Source organism: Salmo salar, chromosome ssa15 (assembly GCF_905237065.1).
Source record: "Salmo salar chromosome ssa15, Ssal_v3.1, whole genome shotgun sequence".
In the NCBI taxonomy this organism is placed as follows: domain Eukaryota; kingdom Metazoa; phylum Chordata; class Actinopteri; order Salmoniformes; family Salmonidae; genus Salmo; species Salmo salar.
This window is the reverse complement of record NC_059456.1, coordinates 69,133,679-69,157,620: the sequence shown is the minus strand read 5'-3', so window position 1 is coordinate 69,157,620 and position 23,942 is coordinate 69,133,679. Positions and strand designations below refer to the sequence as shown.

Below are 23,942 nucleotides of genomic sequence, written 5' to 3'. Positions count from 1 at the left end.
TACATCTGTAGTGCTTTGTATAACATATATGAGATTTGAAATTCCTACTACTGTATAACTGTCATGCAGTTTAATAAACAGTAACTGGTAGACATTTTTGACTTGAAAGGTGATTTGAAGTTTACTGAACTGTACAAACCTAAAATAAATATTTTAATAACCGGATGTAAACGTTTGTCCACAGGGTAGCTTGAATCATACCACAGTATTATGCTTAAGTACACCCAGAAGCGACTTTTTGTCCCCTCGCGATAGTCGCAAGAACCCAGCTGGCCAATGACCATAACGGACAACGATGAAAATGTGGGCAGGGAACTAGCTACAGTACAACTTCCACAGGTACTTGATGAACTTGAATGAACGGATAAACCCAATTGACTTTACATGTGACTTTTATCATGCATGTACATCACACTTTGAAGACAATTATGTCTAGCATACTATAAAGTACCATCTTCCCTGTTACAACATAAGCTACCTGTATTTTGTGAAACACAAAAAGTATAATTTAGAATATGTGTGTACCATGTAAACATGTATAACTGTAGTCCACATTAATTGTGTAGGTGAAAAACGCTTCAAGGCTGTGTTCCTGAAACAGTCCAAGCAGGGGGTGGCCCAAAAAAATGTATGAAACAAAACAGTTCCAGTTCAGGGAGAAACTGGTTGACCAGGTATGGAGCCACGACAGGATCGAACGGTGGTTTACAGGCATCCTTCATCCCACCTGCTCAAGCCTAATCTTCCAGCCAACATTGTATGTGGCTACTTCTTCATTCTGGAGTGATGTCTTCTGACCAGATTCTCTTTCTCAGGTCTCTCTTCTGTGGCAAATACTTTTGGGATGCACATACTGTACAATAGTTGCTAACATTATGTTCTAACCTATGTTGTTCTGTTTTTTATAACCAAAAGTTTTCCCTTTTCTTTTGGACATTTTTTATGACTAAAAATAACATTACAGTACTTGCTTTATTGGTCCATTTGCATGGATATTCAATATTTATGCAGTCAAAGTACAGTTGAAGTCGGAAGTTTACATACACCTTAGCCAAACACATTTAAACTCAGTTTTTCACAATTCCTAACATTTAATCCTAGTAAAGTCAGTTGTCTTAGGTCAGTTAGGATCTGTCTTAGGTCAGTTAGGATCACCACTTTATTTTAAGAATGTGAAATGTCAGAATAATAGTAGAGAGAATGATTTATTTCAGCTTTTATTTATTTCATCACATTCGCAGTGGGTCAGAAGATTACATACACTCAATTAGTATTTGGTAGAATTGCCTTTACATTTTTTAACCTGGGTCAAATGTTTTGGGTAGCCTTCCACAAGCTTCCTACAATAAGTTGGGTGAATTTTGGCCCATTTTTCCTGACAGAGCTGGTGTAACTGACTCAGGTTTGTAGGCCTCCTTGCTCGCACATGCTTTTTCAGTTGTGCCCACAAATTTTCTATAAGATTGAGGTCAGGGCTTTGTGATGGCCACTCCAATACCTTGACTTTGTTGTCCTTAAGCCATTTTTCCACAACTTTGGAAGTATGAATGGGGTCATTGTCCATTTGGAAGACCCATTTGCGACCAAGCTTGAACTTCCTGACTGATGCCTTGAGATGTTGCTTCAAAATATCCACATAATTCTCCTTCTTCATGATCAATCTATTTTCTGAAGTGCAGCAGTCCCTCCTGCAGAAAAGCACCCCCACAACGTGATGCTGCCACCCCCGTGCTTCACGGGTGGGATGGTGTTCTTCGGCTTGCAAGCCTCCCCTTTTTTCCTCCAAACATAACGATGGCCAAACAGTTCTATTTTTGTTTCATCAGACCAGAGGACATTTCTCCAAAAAGTACAATCTTTGCCCCCATGTGCAGTTGCAAACCATAGTCTGGCTTTTTTATGGCGGTTTTGGAGCAATGGCCTCTTCCTTGCTGAGCGGCCTTTCAGGTTATGCCGATATAGGACTCGTTTTACTGTGGATATAGATACTTTTGTACCTGTTTCCTCCAGCATATTCACAAGGTCATTTGCTGTTGTTCTGGGATTGATTTGCACTTTTCGCACCAAACTACGTTCATCTCTAGGAGACAGAACGTGTCTCCTTCCTGAGCGGTATGACGGCTGCGTGGTATTTCCTCACAAGAGCGGACAACTGTGCGTTACCTATCTCTGGTGGTGTTGCAGTCGGCCACATAAAAGAATTATATAAAATCATCCAAATTGTTTTACTTGGAGAAGTACACATTTCCTGACAGATAGTACTTTTGATAAAAAATGTCTCTTTAGGACGTAAGCTTTCAATAAAACAAAGAATTTGTCCACTGACAACGGAGCAGAGCTAGCAGTACAAAGACAAGTCACCTGACCTGTTTTTGCTACTTTCCAGTTCTAGACTGCAGGGACAGAGAAGGGGATGAGGCAAACTACACCTAACTACACAAACAAAAATATAAACACAACATGCAACAATTTCAAAGGTTTTACTGAGTTACAGTTCATACAAGTACATTTGAAACAAATTCATTAGGCCCTAATATATGGATTTCACATGACTGGGAATACAGATATGCATCTGTTGGTCACAGATACCTTAAAAAAAAAGGTAGGGGCATGGATCAGAAAACCAGTCAGTATCTGGTGTAGACACCATTTGCCTCATGCAGCGTGACATATCTCCTTTGCATAGGGTTGATCAGGCTGTTTATTTTGGCTATGGAATGTTGTCCCACTCCTCTTCAATGCTTTGCAAAGTTGCTGGATATTGGTGGGAACTGGAACACGCTGTCGTCCATGTCGAGCATCCCAAACATAATCAATGGGTGACATGTCTGGTGAGTATGCAGGCCATGGAAGAACTCGGACATTTTCAGCTTCCAGGAATTGTGTACAGATCCATGCAACATGGGGCCGTGCATTGTCATTAGAGGTCGACCGAGTATGATTTTTCAACGCCGATACCGATTATTGGAGAACCAAAAAAAGCCGATACTGATTCATCTGCCAATTTTTTTTTAAATATTTGTAATAATGACAATTACAACAATACTGAATGAACACTTATTTAACTTAATATAATACATCAATAAAATCAATTTAGCCTCAAATAAATAATGAAACATGTTCAATTTGGTTTAAATAATGCAAAAACAAAGTGTTGGAGAAGAAAGTAAAAGTGCAATATGTGCCATGTAAGAAAGCTAACGTTTAAGTGCCTTGCTCAGAACATGAGAACATATGAAAGCTGGTGGTTCCTTTTAACATGAGTCTTCAATATTCCCAGGTAAGAAGTTTTAGGTTGTAGTTATTATAGGAATTATAGGACTATTTCTCTCTATACGATTTGTATTTCGTATACCTTTGACTATTGGATGTTCTTATAGGCACTTTAATATTGCCAGTGTAACAGTATAGCTTCCGTCCCTCTCCTCGCTCCTACCTGGGCTCGAACCAGGAACACATCGACAACAGCCACCCTCGAAGCAGCGTTACCCATGCAGAGCAAGGGGAACAACTACTCCAAGTCTCAGAGCGAGTGACGTTTGAAACGCTATTAGCGCGCACCCCGCTAACTAGCTAGCCATTTGACATCGGTTACACCAGCCTAATCTTGGGAGTTGATAGGCTTGAAGTCATAAACAGCGCTGTGCTTCAAGCATTGCGAAGACTGCTGGCAAAACGCACAAAAGTGCTGTTTGAATGAATGCTTACGAGCCTGCTGGTGCCTACCACCGCTCAGTCAGACTGCTCTATCAAATCATAGACTTAATTATAATATAAAAAACACACAGAAATACGAGCCTTAGGTCATTAATATGGTCGAATCCGGAAACTATCATCTCGAAAACAAAACGTTTTTTCTTTCAGTGAAATACGGAACTGTTCCGTATTTTATCTAACGGGTGGCATCTCTAAGTCTAAATATTCCTGTTACATTGCACAACCTTCAATGTCATGTCATAATTACGTACAATTCTGGCAAATTAGTTCGCAACGAGCCAGGCGGCCCAAACTGTTGCATATACCCTGACTCTGCGTGCAATGAACGCAAGAGAAGTGACACAATTTCACCTGGTTAATATTGCCTGCTAACCTGGATTTCTTTTAGCTAAATATGCAGGTTTAAAATATATATACTTCTGTGTATTGATTTTAAGAAAGGCATTGATGTTTATGGTTATTCACACTGCATATACCCTGACTCTGTTGCAAGAGGTGACACATTTTCCCTAGTTAAAAGAAATTCATGTTAGCAGGCAATATTAACTAAATATGCAGGTTTAAAAATATATACTTGTGTATTGATTTTAAGAAAGACATTGATGTTTATGGTTAGGTACACGTTGGAGCAACGACAGTCCTTTTTCGCGAATGCGCACCGCATCGATTATATGCACTGCAGGACAGGCTAGATAAACTAGTAATATCATCAACCATGTGTAGTTAACTAGTGATTATGATTGAGTGATTGATTGTTTTTTTATAAGATAAGTTTAATGCTAACTACATTTACATTTACATTTAAGTCATTTAGCAGACGCTCTTATCCAGAGCGACTTACAAATTGGTGGATTCACCTTATGATATCCAGTAGAACAACCACTTTACAATAGTGCATCTAAATCTAAAACTAGTAACTTACCTTGGCTTCTTACTGCATTCGCGTAACAGACAGGCTCCTCGTGGAGTGCAATGTAAAGCAGGTGGTTAGAGCGTTGGACTAGTTAACCGTAAGGTTGCAAGAATGAATCCCTGAGCTGGCAAGGTAAAAATCTGTCGTTCTGCCCCTGAACAAGGCAGTTAACCCACCGTTCTTAGGCCATCATTGAAAATAAGAATGTGTTCTTAACTGACTTGCCTATTTAAATAAAGGTGTAAAAAAATATATATATATCTTTTTTTTTTTATCGGCAATTCGGTGTCCAAAAATACCGATTACCGATTGTTATGAAAACGTGAAATCGGCCCTAATTAATCGGCCATTCGGATTAATCGGTCGACCTCTAATTGTCATGCTGAAACATGAGGTGATGGTGGCGGATGAATGGCACGACAACGGGCCTCAGGGTCTCGTCATGCTATCTCTATGCATTAAAATTGTAATCGATAAAATGCTATTGTATTTGTTGTCCGTAGCTTATGCGTGCCCATACCATAACCCCACCACCACCACCAGGGGGCACTTTGTTCACAACGTTGACATCAACAAACCACTCGCCCATACAACACCATACATGCTGTCTGCCATCTGCCTGGTACAGTTGAAACCTGGATTCTCTAGCATGCCCGTGGCCATCGAAGGTGAGCATTTACCCACTGACCTCGGTTACGACGCCGAACTGCAGTCAGGTCAAGACCCTGCTTAGGATGATGAGCACGCAGATGAGCTTCCCTGAGACGGTTTCTGACAGTTTGTGCAGAAAATATTCGGTTGTGCAAACCCGCAATTTAATCAGCTGTTCGGGTGGCTGGTCTCAGACGATCCCGCAGGTGATGAAGCCGGATGTGGAGGTCCTGGTTTGGCGTGGTTAAATGTGGTCTGCGGTTGTGAGGCCGGTTGGACGTACTGCAAATTTTCGAAAACAATGTTGGAGGCAGCTTATGGTAGAGAAATTATAATTCAATTCTCTAGCAATTGCACGCGCCCTCAAAACTTGAGACATCTGTGGCATTGTGCTGTGTGACAAAACTGCAAAAAGAGTGGCCTTTTATTGTCCCCAGCACAAGGTACACCTGTGTAATGATCGTGCTGTTTAATAAGCTTCTTGATATGCCACATCTGTCAGGTGGATGGATTATCTTGGCAAAGGAGAAGTGCTCACTAACAGAGATGTAAATAAATGTGTGCACAAAATTGGTGATAAATAAGCTTTTTGTGCGTAAGGAACATTTCTGGGATCTTTTATTTCAGCTCATGAAATCAACACTTTACCTGTTGTGTTTATATTTTTGTTCAGTATAGTTTCAATGTATGGAATCACATAGGTAATGTTGGATTTAAGGTAAACTTCCCCTTTAACAGGCAGTGCCATTTTTTGACAAAGAACAAATGAACTTGAAAGGGTTCAAAAGTGACTGGGAAGGGCAAAGTGTGGTTGCGTGTGAAACAGTAGTCGGGCCGGGTTTTGGCTAATCTGTGAGCGTAGCTACTCCAGACCACAGACTGGGCGAGTCCGGAGCCCAGCTGGAGGTCATTAGAAAGCAGGCCAAAACCACAGGGCCTCAAAGAACAGGCGGAGACTGTGTGTGGCGAGCCATAGGGGTTTCTCATCTCACTGCTACTCTGCCTGTCTGTCTGTCCGCCCGGCCGCCCATCCGTTCGTCTGCCTGCCTGTGCAGCTAACTTGGCTCTAACCAATTCCAAAGGAATTTCTTAGCCTCAGGGTTCAAGGGAGAGTGTCCATGTGTGGTATGACAAAAATGTGTGGTGAGCATTCTGACTGCCAGGCTGTACATATCACCGACAGGAGAGAGTGGTAGCATGCATCAGTTGCAGAAGAGGTGGGTGGATGGATGAATAGATTTACGTTGGGCGGGTGGTAATAAATGGGTGTGATTTTAAAAACAAAGTATAAATAGTGTCAAAAAGCTTTGCAACTTACAGTAAGTTGAACCAGTCCGCACAATTTAAAGTTGGTTGGGTGTTTCTAGTTTAAATGGAGCACACAAAACTACTAAGTGATTACTATTTACTTAACCTTTCACCATGACATTTCTGTGTAAATACCGGGAGAATAAGGAAATGTTGAAGAAAGCCTGAGTGTCATACTTACATTGTCAGTCATGAGGCTCTTGAAGACCACCAGCTCTGTCTTGAGTCTCTCCACCTTCTCAGTGAGCTCCCCCTGAACCACTTCAGACTCCTGGGCACTCTGAAGAGGGCAGACCGTGGAACAGACAGCCACATCACACTCTACAACATAATCTACTGACATACCATGGCTCAATACAATTTACACACATTTACGAATAACCATGCGGAAGGGATGTTGTTTTGAAAATGTGTCCTAAAACACCTTACAAAAAACGTTAAGTTCAACTTCTATTATAAGAGTATCCCTTTCTGAAGAAAAAGTCTGCATAACATGTTCGAGAAGTCATTTAATTACTCCACAATCCACTCATTTGATGCATCACAACAACCACATTCCAAAGTGGATTGAGTCTTGGGTTTTGGGCCAAGAGCTCCAATAAAAGTAATCTGGAATGCAGCTAGCAGGAAACAGTTGAGGCATAGTTAGTCAGGGAGAGTCAGTGCTCTTGGCTGTTTTTTTTGGGGTAATGCGATCTCGGTCTTTGGGGGGGAGGGTTTAAAACACATTAGCACACCAATGTTCCCACTGACTAACATATACACAGGGGGGACTAAAGCATGTTTTCTATCATGAACTTTCCCATTCTGTTCTGTAGAACAACATACAGACACACAGCACATTACAGTACGTCAGAGGCACCCGGAGATATGTTATCACAACTCCTTAATAGGGAGCTTACTGGCAATCATGCAAAATACACACAAACATGACACAGAGGCTAAGCCTGCATCCCAGAATCTGTATTTTCTCCTGAAGTGTGCACTTATTCACTTCCCTTCATGGATTGTCCCATAATTAAAGCTAGAATCCTTTACTAAAACAATACCAAAGCGGTCACCCTGCCTCTGTTTTGGTAAAAAGCTGAGGGATGGGCCTAGAGAAATATAACCACTCATAGCTAGAGACCATTCATACATAGAGCTATGGATGTAAGAACTGACCAACCATGAAATCAAAATGACAGATGCTATGTTTTGAGGCTATACAGTCTTTGTTTATATTTCTATTGTTTACAACAGAGTAAAACAAGCTTATATTTTGGGTTTTGATGAGGTACGACAGCTGAACTAAGCTCATGAGGCATTTATAAGTTATATTTCTCAAGAATCAATGAGTATACACTGAGTTTACAAAACATTATGAACACCTGCTCTTTCCATGACATAGAGTGACCAGGTGAATCCAGGTGAAAGTTATGATCCTTTATTGATGTCACCTGTTAAATCCACTTCAATCAGTGTAGATGAAGGGGAGGAGACAGGTTAAAGAAGGATTTTTAAGCCTTGAGACAATTGAGAAATATATTCTAATAATGTATGCCATTCAGAGGGTGAATTGGAAAGACAAAAAAAGTATGGAACGCTTTGTAGAATACATGCCCCGAAGAATTGAGGCTGTTCTGAGGCCAAAGGGGGGTGCAACTCAACATTAGCAAGGTGTTCTTAATGTTTTGTACCCTGTGTATACTAATAGCAACTAAGGATTCTAGCTTTAATGGCCAATGACATATGAACTTTGGATTTAAAAGGAAAACTCCCTCTTGCCCATGCCTGGATACTTCAGGAGAAGTATTGGGATGCGGTGAGCTAGAAGAGGGAGTATGGTACAGGTGTGATGATTTAAAATGGCGAGCTCTCACCTCCTGTAGTGTCTCCACCATGGCCTCCATCTGCTGGCGCTTAGACAGCTCCTCCTCCCATCTGGAACACATCACACACACACACACACACACACACACACACACACACACACACACACACACACACACACACACACACACACACACACACACACACACACACACACACACACACACACACACACACACACACGGTTTGGTCAGTGCAGTCCCAGGGTCAGCCCTGTATAAATCCTAACACAGATCACTTGAGCAGACACCCCTGTAGCCTGTTTACTCACAGTCACCTTAGTAGCGCAAGCAATCAACTAACCATGTGAAATCATCAACCTGGAAGCCAGAAAGTCTTTCCTACTCATTCAGCCCTTTTCTTTGTTCTCTGTTGTCCACTAAATGCATGGAGGACAGTGATACAATGTCAGGGAAGTCTGTAACTGTCCACAGCTTTGTTGCTATGTAGTAAACACTGTGCTTTCCTCTGTCTAGTCTTGCTGTTCAATGGAGAGTCGCCTTGGCTGAGGCTCAACAGACCATTGTGGAATGACTGGGTTCGAACTCAGGTCTCCAGCGCAAACACAAGACCGTGTTAGCTTGATGAGCTAAAACCTAGGCATTAGCTCCGGGAGTTTCAGGTCTCTGGCAAGGTTCCTCATCACGCAGGCGTGGCAGACGCCTACTGTACCTTTGACCTTCTTCTCACTGAGTCTCAGAAACAACGTGACCAACTTTAGAAAAATCCTCAAGTCATTATGAATTATTACACTGTATCAGTCATACATCAAAAAAGGTACCAATGAGGTAACTTGTCAAAGTTGAGTTTCCGCTTCCCCAAAGCCATGCGCGCTTGTTATGTTGATATTGGCTCTTGTCTGTTATGTACATCTGCTTTTATATCAGTGTAATAAGCCTTGTACGGACAGTGTTGACAGCAGCCTATGTAGACTTAGAGAGAGAGATAGATCACACTGTAAGGTTACTAAGCAAATAACATTGGACTGTTCTCTTTGCTATAACTATTTACCATCCTGTGGGCAAACATTACTTACAGCGATTGGGAGACAAGGAAGATAGCCACACTTTATTTTGCTCAGTTACAATGTCAACCATTCATTGTTCTTAAACACTTTATTTCACTGTATCATCAAAAGGCCTATTGTCAATATGGTTGTCATAGACGTCACTTGCTTTCGCCGTTCTTTAGCGCGTCATTTAAGTGTGTCGAGGATTTCAACGTAATGCCTTCATAAGGTTGTCACAGATGTCACTTGCTAGACAATTATGCTTGTATACTCGGACAAACAGAAAACTGTGGCTCTCTTTCGGGGAACGCTACAAAGTGGACAAGGAAAAGAGCATGATCTCACTGTCAACGAACACTATGCACTCAGTTGCCCCCTATCACTTTGAAGCATCAGGAGACGGGGTAATTTAAGAGACTACATTGATTCGTGTGCCTGTGTGTGGTAGGTAAGCGATGCATGTAAAGATAGCTGAGATATGACTAACATAGGCTGCCACTGCCACATATGCTAACGACTCAGGGATAGCCAAGAATCGCCACTTGATTCAGTTACGAGTGCGTTGTTTTGGCCTAACATGCATTTCAGATTGTCTCTCTCTCTCTTTTTCTGTCATTTACACAGTTAGGCTACTCTATGGCCGAGCCATAATTCTAGATCAGTGGGCTTCTCTCCTTTGTACACAGACTTTTATCAGTTGAAGAACTCCTTGTTCTTCTGGAGAGCAGATCCGTGGAGAGATAGCTGTTGACTCTGTAAATATACAGTCAAACTGTGACTGAGATTCACCTCTGTGGTTCCCCATGCTTGTGAACAAAATGAAAAAACCTTGAGGCAAAATGTGTAGGATATTCTGTAGCTCATCTGAAAACACCAGGATGTTTTTAACTTGTCGACATGGATCTGCTTGCCTATACTACTTATGTATGCCATTTAGCAGACACTTTTATCCAAAGCAACTTACAGTCATGCGTGCATACATTTTATGTCTGGGTGGCCCTAGCAGGAATCAAATCCACCCTGGTGTTGCAAGCTCCATGCTCTACCGCCTGAGATACACGTCCACCACGCTAGTTTATTTAACAAAGGCCATTTGACTTCAATGGTACCGTTTTATATACACTATATATACACAATTATGTGGACCCCCCTTCAAATTAGTGGATTTGGCCGTTGCTGACAGGTGTATAAAACCGAGCACACAGCCATGCAATCTCCATAGACAAAAACATTGGCAATAGAATGGCTTTACAGAAGAGCTCAGTGACTTTCAACTTGTCCACCTTTCCAACAAGTCAGTTTGTCAAATTTCTGCCCTGCTAGAGCTGCCCCGGTCAACTGTAAGTGCTGTTATTGTGAAGCGGAAACATCTACGAGCAACAACGGCTCAGCCGCGAAGTGGTAGGCCACACAAGCTCACAGAACGGGACCACCGAGTGCTGAACACTCCCTACCGAGTTCCAAACTGCCTCTGGAAGCAACGTCAGCACAAGAACTGTTCGTCGGGAGCATTATGAAATGGGTTTCCATGGTCGAGCAGCCGCACACAAGCCTAAAATCACCATGCGCAATGCCAAGCGTCGGCTGGAGTGGTAAATCACGCTTCACCCTCTGGCAGTCCGACGGACGTATCTGGGTTTGGCGGATGCCAGGAGAACTCTACCTGCCCCCAATGCATAGTGCCAACTGTAAAGTTTGGTGGAGGAATAATGGTCTGGGGCTGTTTTTCATGGTTCGGGCTAGGCCCCTTAGTTCCAGTGAAGGGAAATTTTAACGCTACAGCATATAATGACATTCTAGACGATTCTGTGCTTCCAACTTTGTGGCAACAGTTTGGGGAAGTCCCTTTCCTGTTTCAGCATGACAATGCTCCAGGGCACAAAGCGAGGTCTATACAGAAATGGTTTGTCGAGATCAGTGTGGAATAACTTGACTTGCACAGAGCCCTGACCTCAACCCCATCAAACACCTTTGGGATGAATTGGAACGCTGACTGTGAACCAGGCCTAATTGCCCAACCTCACTAATGCTCTTGTGGCTGAATGGAAGCAAGTCCCCACAGCAATGTTCCAACATCTAGTGGAAAAACTTCCCAGAAAAGTGGAGGCTGTTATAGCAGCAAAGCAAACCAACTCCATATTAATGTCCATCATTTTGGAATGAGATGTTCGATGTTGTTGTTCATGTAGTGAATAATCTTAAAAGAAAAATGTTACTGATAACACAAAATTAAGAAAATCGTCTTCTTTTTGATCTGCAAAGTTGCCTTTGGTGTAGGGGACTTTTTTGAATGTGTGCTGTCATATTGTTTAACTACTGCCACCTACTCAGTAAACTAGCTAGGTCAAAACTGTAGTTCAAAAAGTTTAAAGCGCCTGCATAAGCTTAGCTGATATACAGTATATGACAATCGGAAACATTCATTTTCAAAGTACATGGAACGTGATATCAAGCATTCCACAGCTGGTAAATTCCTAACACATCTATATTTGATGACTCACAAAGACTCCAAAATAGGATGGGGGTTGAATTAAGAAGTGCAGCCTCCATCTCGCTCTGCAGGACGGCCTGGGGTGGGGTGGGGAGCGGGTTGGTTACACAGACAGACACCAATCCCATTAGGAGGCAGGTCCTTGTGCCAGGAGCCAGGACGCAGTGCTGGCTAGACTCCCCTAACATTAACAAAACAGCACATCCATCCCTAATATCACCATCCACTGGATGAGGATGGGGCATGTGCTGAGGGTTTGAATATTGGTCACTCTTAAGAACAATCTGTAATATTTCAAGCCACTCTGACAATTTCAACAAATAAAATATAGGCTATGCCTTTTTGGAAGAATATGGGATGTATTTAGAGGAGGCAGTCATCAGATAGTTTGCACTGTAATATCTTATGTTTCCCAGAATTGTGGCTGAACGACGACATGGATAATGTAGACCTGGCGGGATTTTCCTGCTGGTACACAATGTCTAATATTAAAGAAGTCTCATTTACATTTACATTTAAGTCATTTAACTCTTATCCAGAGCGTCTGCTCACCTGAGGTAGAGTAGCTTATGGTAAGCTGTAGACCAGACTATCTGCCAAGAGAGTTCTCATCTATATTATTCGTTGCCGTCTATTTACCACCACAAAACGATGCTGCCAGTAAGACCGCACTCAACCAACTCGATAAGGCTCATCCAGAAGCGGCGCTCCTAGTGGCCGAGGATTTTAATGCAGGCAAACTTAAATCCATTTAACCTCATTTCTACCAGCATGTCACATGTGCAACCAGAGGGAAAAAAACTCTTGACCACCTTTACTTCACACACAGAGACGAATACAAAGCTCTCGCTCGCCCTCCATTTGGCAAATCTGACCATAATTTTACTCTCCTGAATCCTGCTTACAATCAAAAACTAAAGCAGGAAGTACCAGCGACTCGCTCAATACGGAAGTGGTCAGATGACGCGGATGCTACGCTACAAGACAGTTTTGCTAGCACAGACTGGAATATGTTCCGGGATTCATCCAATGGCATTGAGGAGTATACCACCTGTCATCGGCTTTATCAATAAGTGCATCGATGACGCCGTCCCCACACAGTGACCGTACGTACATATCCCCATATCCCTCAATGTCAGCAAGACAAAGGAGCTGATCGTTGACTACAGGAAAAGGCAGGCCGAACAGAACCCCATTAACATCGACGGGGCTCAAGTGGAGCGGGTCGAGAGTTTCAAGTTCCTTGGTGTCCACATCACCAACGAACTATCATGGTCCAAACACACCAAGACAGTCGTGAAGAGGGCACGACAACACCTTTTCCCCCTCAGGTGACTGAAAAGATTTTGCATGGGTCCCCAGATCCTCTAAAAGTTCTACAGCTGCACCATCGAGAGCATCCTGACCAGTTGCATCACCGCCTGATATGGCAACTGCTCGGCATCTGACCATGAGGCGCTACAGAGGGTAGGGCGTAAGGCCCAGTACATCACTGGGGCCAAGCTTCCTGCCATCCAGGACCTATATACTAGGCGGTGTCAGAGGAAATCCCCAAAAATTGTCAGAGACTCCAGTCACCCAAGTAATAGACTGTTTTCTCTGCTACTGCACGGCAAGTGGTACCGGAGCGCCAAGTCTAGGGCCAAAAGGCTCCTTAACAGCATCTACCCCCAAGCCATAAGACTGCTGAACAATGAATCAAATGGCCACCGGACTATTTACATTGACCCCCCCCCCCCCTCCATTTGTTTTGTACACTGCTGCCACTCACTGTTTATTATCTATGCATAGTCACTTCACCCCTACCTACATGTACAAATTACCTTGACTAACCTGTACCCCCGCACATTGAGTCAGTACCGGTACCCCCTGTATATAGCCTCATTATCGTTATTTTATTGTGTTACTTTTTATTATTTTTTACTTTCGTTTATTTGTTAAATATTTTCTTAACGCTTTCTTGAACTGCACTGTTGGTTAAGGGCTTGTAAGTAAGCATTTCACGGTAAGGTCTACACTTGTTGTATTCGGCGCATGTGACAAATAAAGTTGGATTTGATGTAGTGTTATAATAACCAGGTCGGTGATCCCCTATGTGGTCCTTGATCAGGGTTGTGTTCTAGTGATGCGCAGGTTGACTCATAACCCTGATTTTGATTTATTTCATTCATGCTTGCAGTCGACGAGACTGAATTATGCAGAATGCAGTTACATTTAGTTAAATGCTTAAAATACACAGGATACTACATTCAATTGAATAGGTCCCAACCAATTACAGTTGAAAAGTCTATTTGGTTATTAAAAAGTCTGGTGTCAGTGGCTATGGTTGAATTTTTCAGTCTATTCGTTCTTGCTTTGATGCTGGACAGTTGGTTCTGGTTGTGGAGGACTCAGCGCTGTCTCCCCTTCTCTGTGGTAGGACATCATGTAGAGAGAGGGTGGTCAGGTTGGTGAATGTCAGTGACCAATCTTACTGCTGTGACTGTGGTGGATGGGTCAATGGGATGTCTCTGTTTTTTGTTATTATCTTGCTTGCTCTTTTCTGTAACCTTTTCTGTACCCTATCCAGTGTGGCTTGCTGCTTCTTTGTGCAGCCCATCAGCAACACACTGGCATACGCCAGGCATGGTCAGAGCAGAGTGGTGTCGATGTCCACAAGGTCATATTTGATTATATCCGCGGTGGATGAAGGGCGGGTTGAATAAAGAGAAAACAATTCCTTAAAACAAATTGATAAATGTTTAATTCTGGTGCAATTTATATCTACAGGCTACATAGAGTTTCCCCCCCATTATTTTAGGCTATCTGGCATTAGTGCGTAAGCCTAAACTTTAGGACCTAACTAAATAGCCTACACGCCAATCGCAAAATACTTTTGGGGACAGGCAGAAAAAGTTAACGTTAACCCACGGAGGCAAAAAAGTTAACATTGGTGTTTAATTCAATAAGAGTAAAGCTGCGAAATGGAGAGTTTAAAATAAAGAGAAGGTGAGGGCCAGAAAAGTAATGTTTGCGAAAGATTTGGTGAAGTGGTAAATGAAGATGATAGCAGTGTTATGTTATGTGTGATAATTATGAGGCGCTTTACAAATTTGACAGTCGCAAGACGGGGACTTCAAATAGGTTCATGGCACGTCAACGGGACTGTAACCTACTGTTTGGATGGGTTAAATGGAAACTTAAATCTGGACACTGACTGCAGGTCTATAACCTCTCGCATAGCCTTAATATGTACTCCTTAATAATTAAGAATTTCTTGAGGTAAAATGATACACCAAATGTAAGCAAAATGTTGACTCAGGAACAGGATTGGAGAAGTATGATTTATTTATTTCAGCATCTTGAGAGAATGCCAACGTGCAATTAGATACGATCTGTAGAGGTGCTTTCTTTACCAGCATAACAAAAGCTGATAGTATTTTAACCACATAAAACATGCATCCAAACTGAACTGAAATCTTATCAAAAACATGGGTAGTTTTCAAGGCTTTCTATTTCCTTACAAGTGGTCAAACTGATGTAATTTGGAAATTTTGCATAGAAAATCTTTCCCACTTTTGTACTGTTACATTTAATCCCTGGTCCCTAAACGTCTATGTTTCTCGAAAGAAGCAGAGATTACAGAAAAAAAACTTCACAGATGTCAACTACTGTAGATTGAAGCATTCATTCTATCGATTTATGGCGTTATTCTGGTGAGCAAGGGTTTATTTAGTCTTCTAGGGCAACATATAATGACAGAAGAGAAGCTGCATGTACAGTTGAAGTGGGAAGTTTACATACACCTTAGCCAAATACATTTAAACTCAGTTATTCACAATTCCTGACATTTAATCCTAGTAAAAATTCCCTGTCTTAGGTCAGTTAGGATCACCACTTTATTTTAAGAATGTGAAATGTCAGAATAATAATAGAGAGAATGATTTATTTCAGCTTTTATTTCTTTCATCACATTCCCAGTGGGTCAGAAGTTTACATACACTCAATTAGTATTTGGTAGCATTGCCTTTAAATTGTTTAACTTGGGTCAAATGTTTCGGGTAGCCTTCCACAAGCTTCCCACAATAAGTTGGGTGAATTTTGGCCCATTCCTCCTGACAGAGCTGGTGTAACTGAGTCAGGTTTGTAGACCTTGCTCGCACATGCCTTTTCAGTTCTGCCCACAGATTTTCTATAGGATTGAGGTCGGGGCTTTGTGATGGCCACTCCAATACCTTGGCTTTGTTGTCCTTAAGCCATTTTGCCATTTAGCCTCCCCCTTTTTCCTCCAAACATAACGATGGCCATTATGGCCAAACAGTTCTGTTTTTGTTTCATCAGACCTGAGGACATTTCTCCAAAAAGTACAATCTTTGTCCCCATTTGCAGTTGCAAACCATAGTCTGGCTTTTTTATGGCAGTTTTGGAGCAGTGGCTTCTTCCTTGCTGAGCGGCCTTTCAGGTTATGTCAAGGACTCGTTTTACTGTGGATATAGATACTTTTATACCCGTTTTCTCCAGCATCTTTACAAGGTCCTTTGCTGTTGTTCTGGGATCGATTTGCACTTTTCGCACCAAACTACGTTCATCTCTAGGAGACAGAACGCGTCTCCTTCCTGAGCGGTATGACGGCTGCGTGGTCCCATGGTGTTTATACTTGCGTACTATTGTTTGTACAGATGAACGTGGTACCTTCCGGCGTTTGGAAATTGCTCCCAAGGATGAACCAGACTTGTGATGAACCAGTCTTGGCTGATTTCTTTTGATTTTCCCATGATGTCAAGCAAAGAGGCACTGAGTTTGAACGTAGGCCTTGAAATACATCCACAGGTACACCTCCAATTGACTCAAATGAGGTCAATTAGCCTATCAGAAGCTTTTAAAGCCATGTCATTTTCTGGAATTTTCCAAGCTGTTTAAAGGCACAGTCAACTTAGTGTATGTAAACTTCTGACCCACTGGAATTGTGATACAGTGAATTATAAGTGAAATAATCTGTCTGTAAACAATTGTTGGAAAAATTACTTGTGTCTTGCACAAAGTAGATGTCCTAACCAACTTGCCAAAACTATAGTTGTGGTTGAAAAATGAGTGGTTGAAAAATGAGTTTTAATGACTCCAACCTAAGTGTATGTAAACTTCTGACTTCAACTGTATGTAATTATAGACACGTTGACTAACAAATGGCCTACCAAAATGTGGGAAATTATAAACAGAAAAATATCTAAATTATGCAACAAAAAAAACCTGCACCCCCTGTCCAAAAATCATTCTGCCGTCTTCGACTGTAGCCTACAGCGCATTTTCTATATTAGCGGGTTAAGGTCTCAGGTTTTCACTTTATCACATATAGTTGGGTGGTTATGGATGGGTTATTAGCAATTGCGGGCGGGTGCAGGTGAACAAACAGCTAACCCTCGCACCACTATCGTGTTCATTTGTGAGACCTTTTCAAACAGAGTGAAACAGGGCGGTACTACCTGAACATTCCAATTCAGTTGCTTGAAAGTATCGAGCCCATTTTAATCCTAATGAATATCAACAGGCTTCAAAAAAACAAAACAAAAAACATTTCAAATGTACAACATCAAGTGTCCAAACAAAATCGTGTTTGCACTTTGAACCTGAAATTCACTGTTCACAGGTCAACAACGCCACTCCAATGCCCTCTTTGTCAAATAAACCTAATTGGTAGCACTAACAATAACACTTTGTCATCCAAGTCAGCTCATTCTCTCAGCACTCTTTATTTTTAAAACACAGGCTTCTCTGTTTGTTGAAACAATGGGCCCCTGTTAAAGCTTCACAAAGTTAATGAGTGGAACACACCACAACTCTGAAGTACATATGGCTCCAAACCATCAAATGAAGCCCAAATACAGGCCATTTAGCAGATATTTTTATCCAAAGCACCTTACAGTAGTGTGTGAATATATTTTTGTATTGTTGAGTCCAATGGGAATTGAAACCACGAACCTGGCATTGCAAACACCACGCTCTACCAACTGAGCCACGCCGCCATGTTCAGTTTGGCACGTCATATGCCAATGGTTTGTTAGCCCAATGGTTTGTTAGCCCAATGGTTTGTTAGCCCATACAGTTACGTCAGAAACTACATTGCTGAATGCCCATTCATTGCATAACAGCTAGTAATCCACAATCCAGGTTTATAAATAGGACCTGTATCCTGGTTATTCCTACTGACGGGCACTTTGAGAGAAATCGACCATGAACACCCATTGGTCAATTAGGTTTGAATCATCAGAGGCACAGAGAGGGAAAACAAGAGACCCCTCTTTCATAATATCTGATTAATACACCTCAGTGTGTTTATGTGTGTGTGTCCTTAATGCTTGAATAAATAGCCTATATTATGAATAAAAACATGTGAATGACATTGGCACTGGAATTCCTACGCAGGGATAAATAACCCTGAGAATGCATTCCACTGGAGAATGACAGGGCAAGGAGCATTTGAGCCCAGCAGAGAGGCAACGGGATACTTCTACTCCTCCGACCTACTATATTATTCCAGACCTATCAGAGGAAGCATGGGTCAGTGTGGAGTGAAATGACATGCGACTAAACCTGTATGAAAGACAACGACCTGTAATCACGACATTAGAATTAACTAAACACTGGCAGATCTGAACCTACACTACCGTTCAAAAATTTGGGGTCACTTAGAAATGTCCTTGTTTTTGAAAGAAAAGCAAATTTTTTGTCCATTTAAAATAACATCAAATTGATCAGAAATACAGCGTAGACATTAGAGGTGGACCGGTATGGCCGATTAATTAGGGCCGATTTCAAGTTTTCATAACAATCGGTAATCTGTATTTTTGGCCGCCGATTACATTGCACTCCATGAAGAGACTGCGTGGCAGGCTGACCAACTGTTACGCAAGTGCAGCAAGGAGCCAAGGTAAGTTGCTAGCTAGCATTAAACTTACCTTATAAAAAACAATCAGTCCTAACATAATCACTAGTTAACTACACATGGTTGATGATATTACTAGTTTAATTAGCTTGTCCGGCGTTGCATATAATCAATGCGGTGCCTGTTAATTTATCATCGAATCACAGCCTACTTCCCCAAACGGGTGATGATTTAACAAAAGCGCATTCGCATCAGGGTATATGCAGCAGTTTGGGCCGCCTGTCTCGTGTGAAGACCATTTCTTCCTAACAAAGACAGTAATTCATTGGCCAGAATTTTACATAATTATGACATAACATTAAAGGTTGTGCAATGTAACAGCAATATTTAGACTTAGGGTTGCCACACGTTCGATAAAATACGGAATGGTTGCGTATTTCACTGAAAGAATAAACGTTATGTTTTCTAAATGATACTTTCCGGATTTGACCATATTAATGACCTAAGTCTCATATTTCTGTGTGTTTATTATATTATAATTAAGTCTATGATTTGATATTTGATAGAGCAGTCTGACTGAGCGGTGGTAGGCAGCAGCAGGCTCGTAAGCATTCAATCAAACAGCACTTTCCTGCGTTTGCCAGCAGCTCTTCGCAATGTTTGAAACACAGTGCTGTTTATGACTTCAAGCCTATCAACTCCTGAGATTAGGCTGGCAATACTATATAGTGCCTATGAGAACATCTAATAGTCAAAGGTATATGAAATACAAATGGTATACAGAGAAATAGTCCTATAATTCCTATAATAACTACAACCTAAATATTGAAGACTGTTGTGCACCGGGGACTCCCACTCCTCTTTCTATTCTGGTTAGAGACAGTTTGCACTGTTCTGTGAAGGGAGTAGTACACAGCGCTGTACGATATCTTCAGGTTTTTGGCAATTTCTCGCATGGAATAGCCTTAATTTCTCAGAACAAGAATAGACTGACGAGTTTAGGAAGAAATGTCTTTGTTTCTGGGCATTTTGAGCCTGTAATCGAACCCACAAATGCTGATGCTCCAGATACACAACTAGTCTAAAGAAGGCCAGTTTTATTGCTTCTTTAATCAGAACAACAGTTTTCAGCTGTGCTAACATAATTGCAAAAGGGTTTTCTAATGGTCAATTAGCCTTTTAAAATGATAAACTTGGATTAGCTAACACAACGTGCCATTGGAACACAGGAGTGATGGTTGCTGAAAATGGGCCTCTGTATGCCTATGTAGATATTCCATAAAAAAATCTGCCGTTTCCAGCTACAATAGTCATTTACAACATTAACATTGTCTACACTGTATTTCTGATCAATTTGATGTTATTTTAAATGGACAAAAGAAATGGCTTTTCTTTCAAAAACAAGGACATTTCTATGAGACCACCAAACTTTTGAACGGTAGTATATATCTAGGGTCAAGAACATTTACTGTATTTTCAGTAGCGTAATATTTTCAGATGATCAGTGAATTGTTTTTCTTATGTTATGGGTTGTACAAAAGGCTACTACGGCTAGGCTACATTTTGGTGTTGGGGTAAATTGTAAAAAAAAGTTGCTTTTCAAAATGGCGTTTTATTTATTTATACAATAACATATAATAACATACTCAGCATAATTATATACAATAGGTCTGGTATATATATACAAAAATGATCCAACGTATAGTCCCTACCACTCAGTAAGAACATACTTTCATGACAGTCTGGAATTGCGATTTTGTGAGGAATCCTTGTTATTCACTGCCTTGAGAGAGAGAGAGAGAGAGATAGAGAGCATGAGAGAGGGAGAGAGAGTGAGCACGAGAGGGAGAGAGAGAGAGCATGAGAGAGGGAGAGAGAGCACGAGAGAGGGAGAGAGAGAGAGAGAGATGGAGAGAGCACGAGAGAGAGAGAGAGCATGAGAGGGAGAGAGAGAGCATGAGAGGGAGAGAGAAAGAGAGAGAGAGGGAGCGAGAGAGAGAGAGCACGAGAGAGAGTACAAGAGAGAGAGGGAGAGAGAGAGAGAGAGAGAGCACGAGAGAGTACGAGAGAGAGGGAGAGAGAGAGCATGAGAGAGAGAGCATGAGAGGGAGAGAGAGAGAACGAGAGAGGGAGAGAGAGCATGAGAGAGAGAGAGCATGAGAGGGAGAGAGAGAGAATGAGAGAGAGGGAGAGAGCATGAGAGAGAGGGAGAGAGCATGAGAGAGAGAGAGAGAGAGAGAGAGAGAGAGAGAGAGAGAGAGAGTGTGTTGGGTGGGTGGATGGGTGGTTGGTGAGTGAGTGAGTTTTTGGGCTGATGAGTGTCTGATGGCATGCTGCCTTTTCATTCCCAGTCCAGACAGGAACAAATGGGTAACATCCTCAAGGCAAACTGCCTCATACTGCTAAAGAAGCATTCCTCAACTTTTCAAGCATAAAAAAAATAGCATGACTCACATCCTCTGATTATAATGGGTGGTGCTTCTCACAATGAGGACGGAATTCCTCAGAGATGAGAATGTTCGCTGTTAAATTTCCTTAGGATTAACTGTGGAAACTGATAAGGCACACTATAGTTTCTCTTGAACTGTGTATATTTGGTTACTGTGGAGGTACCCCCCCCCCACACACTTTCTTACCTAATTACAATATTTTTCAGTCTTTCTTTATGACAAATATTTTGTACTCTTGCTGATGTTTTTTATTTTAACCAATATACAAAATATGGCATGGGTAGAGGATACAGACTCAACCTTTTGAGGTACGAAGTGATATTCAGACTTGTGTAATAACATTGTAATTACAGAAGTTAAAACATTTTGTTAACATGTCCCATAGTAATTGTGTAATTGCATTGTAATTGCATAGTAGTGGGGTATTATTTGGTGCACATAGTGAATTCAGTGTTTAGGGATTGTGTTCTAACTGCCAGACCAACACCGTAGCCATTAAACCACGGGTCTCAAACCTCTTAACCGTACAACACCTAGAACTTCGTTAACTACCAGTCTAATTTCTGAGAGCACATCCTGCGCTTCACTATTACAAAACCCTTTCGCCTCATAACAATGAAGCATGCTTATATTGGCCTCCCAACATCGCCATCCCACTTCTGACACTAATGTAGCATATCAGGGAGTAGCCCAACCAGAATTTGTTCTTAACTGACTTGCCTAGTTAAATAACGGTTAAATATAAAATCTATTCAAAAAAAGTTGAACCTGGGACCATCAACCAAAGACTAAGGCATTACACCAAGAAGCTCAAACCTCTGAACCGAAGGTCTATTTCTATGTAAATGTAATAACTTAAGCAACACATTGTCAACAACTTGTAACCGAGTTCAACAAGTTTCTCAACAACCTGTGAAAAAGTCTTAAGTAAAAACAACATATCAGACACGTGGACAATGGCTTGATTGATTGTATCTTTGCAGCAGCTTGATTGACAATTTAACAATTTAAAGTGCTAAAAGAAAGTGACATCACTTACTTTTTTCTGTACTCATCTCTATCTCTTTTGACTTTAGCCAACACATTGTAAAGGGCTCGCAGTTCAGGGGTGACGGTGTCGACTTGAACTCCAACACCATCCGGCTGCATCCATGACACCCCGGGGCTGTGGATAGTCTCGATTCGGTCCCCAAACCTCCTTGTGTGGGTAAAGCTCCATATCGTACCGGGTACCCGTGGCCGAGACCGAGCCAGAAAAAAGTCCAAATAGCCCGTTTGGGTGGCTTGTTCTCGGCTAAAGTAGGCTCTGTAGCGGGATTGCTCTAAAGCTTGCTGTAGTTGATTTTCTAACAACTTGTTTCTACGCTCCAATTCATGAACTTTAGCTAGGAAACATCGAAATCGCAGGTTAAGGGTTTTCAAGGCATGAATGTTGGAACCCAAATCGTTCCGTAGGGCACTAGACACCCTAGCACCAGAGGCTGGCGCTCCTACTGGGAACGCAGCGGCACCCGAAGATGCCAAAGCCTCAGCAAAGACCATCGAATTCATCATTTTGTTTGAGTTAAATGGGCAATACATTCAACTGAAAATGTTCCCGGTATTCTGAGGGGTCAACTTCAACTAGCGTACTACTGGATTTTTTCACCCCCGCCCTACCGTAAAAAAATAGGCCAATCCTCCAAAATGAGGTCCGCGATGAAGTGATTCTTTGAAATGATCTTATGCGGCTACAAATCTTGCCGTGAACGCCGTGTCACTCTGCTATCTTAGACAATGTAAGAACGTAGACACGACACAAACATAAACGCCATATGTCACCTTCTTCATGATGCTGTTGACGCGAATGCATCTCCATGCAAAACGGTTTACTAGGCTATTAGGATAGCCCTCGGCTATGTAGCCTGCGCAACTTCTCTGTCAATTGCTGCTGCTAGTTTTTCCAAAATCATTCGCCTTCATTCATTTATTCTGCGCCACCCATCCTTTTTTGATAGTCGCCCTAGCAGTGAGCCAGATAGCGTTACCGCCGAAATGCATGAAATCAAGGATATGTCTACTGTCCCATAGCTGTGTTCCCGTTACTGGTATCATGTTACAGCCAAACGAAAACACCCTCTCCGCCGCTACGCCCCGCACTCTCTTCTACAATCTCCCTTGATACAATCTCCCCTGATACATCCTGGATTGCTGATGTATTGGTAAGTGAGAGGCTCTGAAGCCACCAGTCGGCCATATTGGCACTTCCCAGAAAGTGCAGTCCTCCATAAGAATGAATGGAATTCTACAGTATTTCAGTAGAGTACCACAGTATGAGTCATAATACACATAAAACCTATAATACACGGAAATGTTTCCAATCGTTTTTCCACCATTCATTTTTCCCATAGGGGATTTTAAAACCACTTCAAATAAGGTCTGTCTTTCATGTAGGCTTACCCTGGCGTGATGTTTTGATAACAGTGTAAATCTCTCTCGGACAAGGTCACTTTTATCAATATATTTGCCTGTATTTACAACCGAAATGAAATGATAATTAGCCACTAATGTGGCTATCATACAGAACTACACATCCTCTGCAAGCTTTGACATCATAACTCAAGGCAGTGTTGCAGGGTAGGAAAAAAGTCCACATTTCTCCATGCAAACTCTCATGACAAGTAGAAAGTAAC

The 23,942-nt window shown here is 41.8% G+C and overlaps 1 protein-coding gene across 4 annotated transcripts in view; it reads right to left on the bottom strand.

The window, feature by feature from the left end:
- Nucleotides 1-23,589, bottom strand: part of LOC106572250 (intermediate filament family orphan 2) — a 38,523-nt gene extending 14,934 nt beyond the window's left edge. Inside the window, exons 1-4 of one of the 4 annotated variants that reach the window (XM_014146284.2) lie at nt 22,310-23,589; nt 8,452-8,512; nt 6,771-6,869; nt 6,600-6,644 (exon numbers count right to left, since the gene is read on the bottom strand). In XM_014146284.2, the coding sequence (XP_014001759.1) occupies nt 6,600-6,644; nt 6,771-6,869; nt 8,452-8,512; nt 22,310-22,851 (747 nt within the window). In that variant the 5' untranslated portion in view covers nt 22,852-23,589. The remainder of the gene's footprint in view (nt 1-6,599; nt 6,645-6,770; nt 6,870-8,451; nt 8,513-22,309) is intronic. The other 3 variants (XM_014146285.2, XM_014146286.2, XM_014146287.2) reach the window with 3 other exon arrangements.
- Nucleotides 23,590-23,942: the final 353 nt, after the last annotated feature.